The sequence below is a fragment of the Lathyrus oleraceus genome, chromosome 1 (genome assembly GCF_024323335.1).
Source record: "Lathyrus oleraceus cultivar Zhongwan6 chromosome 1, CAAS_Psat_ZW6_1.0, whole genome shotgun sequence".
Lineage (NCBI taxonomy): Eukaryota > Viridiplantae > Streptophyta > Magnoliopsida > Fabales > Fabaceae > Lathyrus > Lathyrus oleraceus.
In genome coordinates this window covers 25707422-25712537 of record NC_066579.1, presented here as the reverse complement: position 1 = coordinate 25712537, position 5116 = coordinate 25707422, and the positions used below count along the sequence as shown (strand labels likewise).

The following is a 5116-nucleotide window of genomic DNA, read 5'->3' as shown; positions in this document are numbered from 1 at the left end:
TTTTTTTTTCTGTTTTTCTCTTTCACTTACAGTAGCATCTTCTTTTTACTTTGCCCTAGCCTCCTCTTTTCCTTTCTTCACACGTTTTCATCTCTTAATCTCCTTACTGCTCCCCTCCACCTCCGACGGTCTCTTCGGCCCGCGCACTCTCTCTCTCTCTCTCTGGCGTACTCTCCTCCAGCACTCTCTCCTCTCTCTCTCTCTCTCTCTCTCTCTCTCTCTCTCTCTCTCTCTCTCTCTCTCTCTCTCTCTCTCTCTCTCTCTCTCTCTCTCTCTCTCTCTCTCTCTCTAAATTATTTTAACTTTGTAAGTTTTTTGTTTATTTTTATATTTCTTATGTTTATTATATTTATATTTTGTTATGTTTATATGTTGATATTAATATTATGTTTACTAACTTTGTTTATCTTATATGTTCATACTAATATTATGTTTATTATATTTAAACAATATAAATATAATTTTATTAACTTTGTTTCTGTTTATATTTATAATTTTATTTGTTATGTTTATATATGTTCATATTATGTTTATTTCTTATGTTTATTAATTTTGTTTCTGTTTATATTTATAATTTTATTTGTTATGTTTATATGTTCATTTCATATTATTCTTATTTCTTATGTTTCTTAACTTTGTTTCGATTCATATTTATAATTTTATTTGTTATGTTTATTTTTATAAGAGGATCATGGCAACATCTTCCTCTGCACCGAATTCTACTTCAGTTACTTCATGTGGTCAAACCTTCAAACCAAGCGGTGTTAATATTGATATAACATGACAATATAATCATTGGAAGGATACAAATGACAAGAAGAAGGTGACATGTGATTTTTGGAAGGATATTAACGTAGCAAATGCAAAAGCCTTTAAGTTAATGTTGGAAGTCGTTGGAAGCTATGGTCCTCATTTGAAACCGTCAAGTTTTCATGAACTTAGGGATCCACTCCTTCAAAAGGAGTTGGAATATACAAAAGATTTATTGAAGAATCACAAGGTTCAAAAGAATAAATATGGATGTTCAATTATGTCAGATGGTTGGACGGATAGAAAAGGTAGAACCTTGATAAATTTCTTGGCCAATTGTCAGGCGTGAACCATGTTTGTGAAAAGTGTCGATGCTTCTGACTATGCTAAGACAGGGGTTAATCTAGCTGAGTTGTTGGACACTTTTGTTGAGGAAATGGGTGAATAAAATGTTGTTCAATTGATTACCGACAATGGAAGTAATTATGTAACAGCGGGTAAAATACTAACTTCCAAAAGGCCAAACATGTTTTGGACTCCATGTGCAGCCCACGGTATAGACCTTATGTTTGAAGACATAGGAAAAATTCCAAAGGTTGATAAGGTTATAAAAAATGGAGTTAAGGTTGTGGGTTACATTTATAACCACACATTTGCTTTGAATCTAATGAGAAAGATTACCGACAATGTTGAATTGGTTAAAAATGGAGTGACAAGATTTACTACATTTTTCCTTACTCTACAAAGGTTGCAAGAACTAAAAAGTAAGCTTAGAGAGATGTTCACTTGTGATGAATGGGTGAGTTCCAAGTGTGACAAGGATGCTAAAGGAAAAATGGCAACTAGTATTATACTTATGGCATCATTTTGGAGTGATGTTGTGTACACTCTTAAGGTCATGGCACCTCTTGTAGATGTGCTAAGAATGGTTGATAACGAAAGAAAACCCGCAATGTGTTACATATATGCCGCAATGGGGGTAGCCAAAGAATCAATTGAAAAAACTTTTAATTCAAATTCAAGCAAGTATAAAGTCGTATTTGACATCATTGATAAAAGATGGGAGTGTCAACTTCATCATCCATTACATTCTACAGGTTACTATCTCAATCTTGAATATTATTATGAGAAACCAGAAATTGAGAATGATCTTAAATTGGTGAGAGGCCTCCGTAAATGCATTGAGACACTTAGTGAAAGTGATGAAGTGGAAGACAAAATTTCAGTCCAATTGGCACAGTACAAGGATGCTACATGTCTCTTTGGTATAAGAGCGGCAATTAGACAAAGGTTGACATTAGCTCCAGGTAAGATGGAAGTTAATTTTTTTACAACTATTGGAATTCTACAATTAGCTACAGGTCAACAATTATTTATTTTTTACTTGCAGCTGAATGGTGGAAGTCTTATGGAGCTGAAACTCCTGATTTTGCAATTGTTGGTTGTTAAAGTGTTGAGTTTGGGTTGCAGTGCTTCCGGATGTGAGCGTAACTGGAGCATCTTTGAGCATGTAAGTATTAATTTTTTAATAGGATATTAATTTATCTTACATTCAAGAATTATTAAATTAATACTTCAAATTATTGTATTTTAGATTCATTCGAAGAAGTGAAATAAGTTGGAGCATCAAAGGTTGCAAGACTTGGTTTTCATAAAGTATAACCAAGCATTGGTTGAAAGATTTGAAATTCGGGACAAGATTGATCCTATGGAATTTAGTGAAATTAATTATCACACTCAATGGTTGGTGGAAGAGATGGGAGAAGATGGTGAACCTTTACAAGAAGATTTGGTTCATGAAGATGATGATTTAACTTGGGCTCAAGTTACCGAAACAAGTGGGACTAATGAGCCTGTAATCTACACTAGGAGGTCAAGACTACTTGAAGGTGCAAGTACATATAGGGCATAACAAGTGGTGGTAGAAGATGTTGAAGAAGATGATGAAGATGAAGAATTTGAGGAATATTTTGATGATATATGAAGAATACATTTTGATGATAATCTTTTGCATTTTAAGTTTGAATTTTCATATAATAGTTCTAAGTTTGAACTTTGAATTTTAAGATGTGATGTTGTGAATCTTCTATATGTTTGAATTTTAAGATTTTAAGTTTGAATTTTCATTAAGTATATGACATATTTTTTTATAAATTATTATATAATTATATGTACAAAAACTTATCCCGTTATCCACTATCCCGCTATCCCGCTTTTGGGTCGGCCGCTCCACTCTACTATCCGCTATTAATAACTCTGGTTCGACATCTGCATATGAAGCATAGTGTACCTGCTCACCTTTATCATCGATCATATCATCTGATATAATCACACATTCTTGCAACCTTGCAGGCATATGTCTTATTCTTTGAGTTTTGCTTGTGCTTGCTTGACCTCTGACTTCTTCTTATCGAACTTCTCTTTTGACTTCATTTGCTGGTTCTTCACATAAGATTCTCACTGGATCTTTCTTGACATTTTCAGTCTAATCCCATTCCTTAAACTCAAATATGATCATGTCCCTGCTGGTCACTACTTGCTTGTTTACTGGGTCGAACAACTTGTAACCTCCATTCGAATGATATCCTATTAGGATCATCTGACTCGACTTGTCATCAAGTTTTCTTCTCAAATGATCTGGCACATGCCTATGTGCTATAGATCCAAATACCTTTAGATGACTTAAGCTAGGCTTGACACCAGACCAATATTCTTTTGGCGTAACTCCTTCTAAATTCTTCGTCGGACATCTGTTCAAAATATATGTAGTTGTCGACACTACTTCTCCCCATAATTCTTTAGGTAGATTCTTGCCCTTCAACATACTTCTCACCATGTTCATTATGGATTTATTCTTCCTTTCTTCCGTTCCATTCTGTTGTGGAGTGTAGGGTGGAACCACCTCTTGCACAATCCCTTCTTTCTCACATAGTTTGTCGAAGTCTTTCGATACATACTCTCCACGACCACCAGTCCTCAAAATTTTGAGCTTTCGACCACTTTGTCTTTCGACCATATATTTAAACTTGGAAAATAACTCGACCACTTCACTTTTCTTCTTGATTAGGTAAGTCCATAGTTTTTAACTGAAATCATCTATGAATGTGACAAAGTATATGTTACCTCCAATTGAATCCACCTGAATAGGACCACACACATTATAGTATATGACTTCAAGGATTGCCTTCGATTTGCTTCTTGCATCCTTGCTATAGTTGTTCTTGTGTTGCTTTGCCTTCACACACTTTATTTCGAATGTCGATTCCTGGTAACCCTGAAACCATATTTCTTCTTTTCAAATCTCTGATGTCTTTGAAATTGAGATGAGCAAGTCTATAGTGCCATATCCATTCATCCCTGCTAGCTGCAGTTGCAAGGCATTTGTGCTCCATCCTATTAAGTTTAATCCTGAAGGTTCTATTCTGAGACATAGGTACCTTCAAGATTAACCTTCCACCTGAGTTGAGAACTCTCAACATCTTGTCTTTGATCGACACTTTTTTAGTTCTTATTGACCAATTGTCTTATGCTAAAAAAATTACTTTTCATGCCTGGTATGTAATTGGAAATTACTGGCCTTTTGTCACATTTCCTCATAATCAAAACATCATTAATACCTTCAACTGCTAATTTATTGTCATTTGCAAATTTTACCATGCTCTTTATTGAGGGTTTCATGTTGATAAACCAATCTTTCCTACCAGTCATGTGTGATTAGCATCCTGAGTCCAAGTACCATTGGTCCTAGAATTTTTCTTCATCTCTTGTTGTGACCATCAACAACATCTCTTCTTCTTCATGCTTTGCAAACTTTGTATCATTATCTTGATTCTTTTGTTTTTCAGGACAATCACTTGAGTAGTGACCATACTTCTGACAATTGAAATACTGAATGTGACTTTTGTCAGGTTTTCGACTACCACCTTTTCCTCTACCTGCACCACCACCTCTTTGGTTGCTTTACTATGAGGGTCTTTTATAGTTCGACCAACCTCCTTCTTGTTGATTTTGACCAGTCAAATTGTTATAGCCTCATATACCTTTGTTGTCGACCAACTTCCTTTTGCCTTTATTTTCTCTTACTGATTGCTCCTGCAAAGCCACATCACTCGTCAACTTACCTACAACTCTTTTAGTATTCTTTGTTCATGAGATTCAAGCGTCCCTTGAAGCTCTTCCTTTGTCAATGTTGACAAATCTTTCAACTCTTCTATGGCTACTACCACGTGGTTGAACTTTGGAGCCAATGACCTCAAGATCTTTGAAACAACTGATCTTAATGTCAACACTTCTTCACATACCTTGATTTGATTCACCAATTTTGTAACTCTAGTGAAAAAAATCAGTTATGCTTTCATTGTCTTCC

General features: G+C 35.0%; 1 protein-coding gene across 1 annotated transcript; it reads left to right on the top strand.

Moving 5' to 3' along the window:
* The first annotated feature begins 1276 nt into the window (after nt 1-1276).
* LOC127088128 (uncharacterized) lies at nt 1277-2662 on the top strand. The gene is made up of 3 exons (XM_051029045.1): nt 1277-2057; nt 2112-2260; nt 2369-2662. Exons 1-3 carry the CDS (start codon nt 1277-1279, stop codon nt 2660-2662), a joined length of 1224 nt encoding a protein of 407 aa, XP_050885002.1.
* The last annotated feature ends 2454 nt before the right edge of the window (nt 2663-5116 follow it).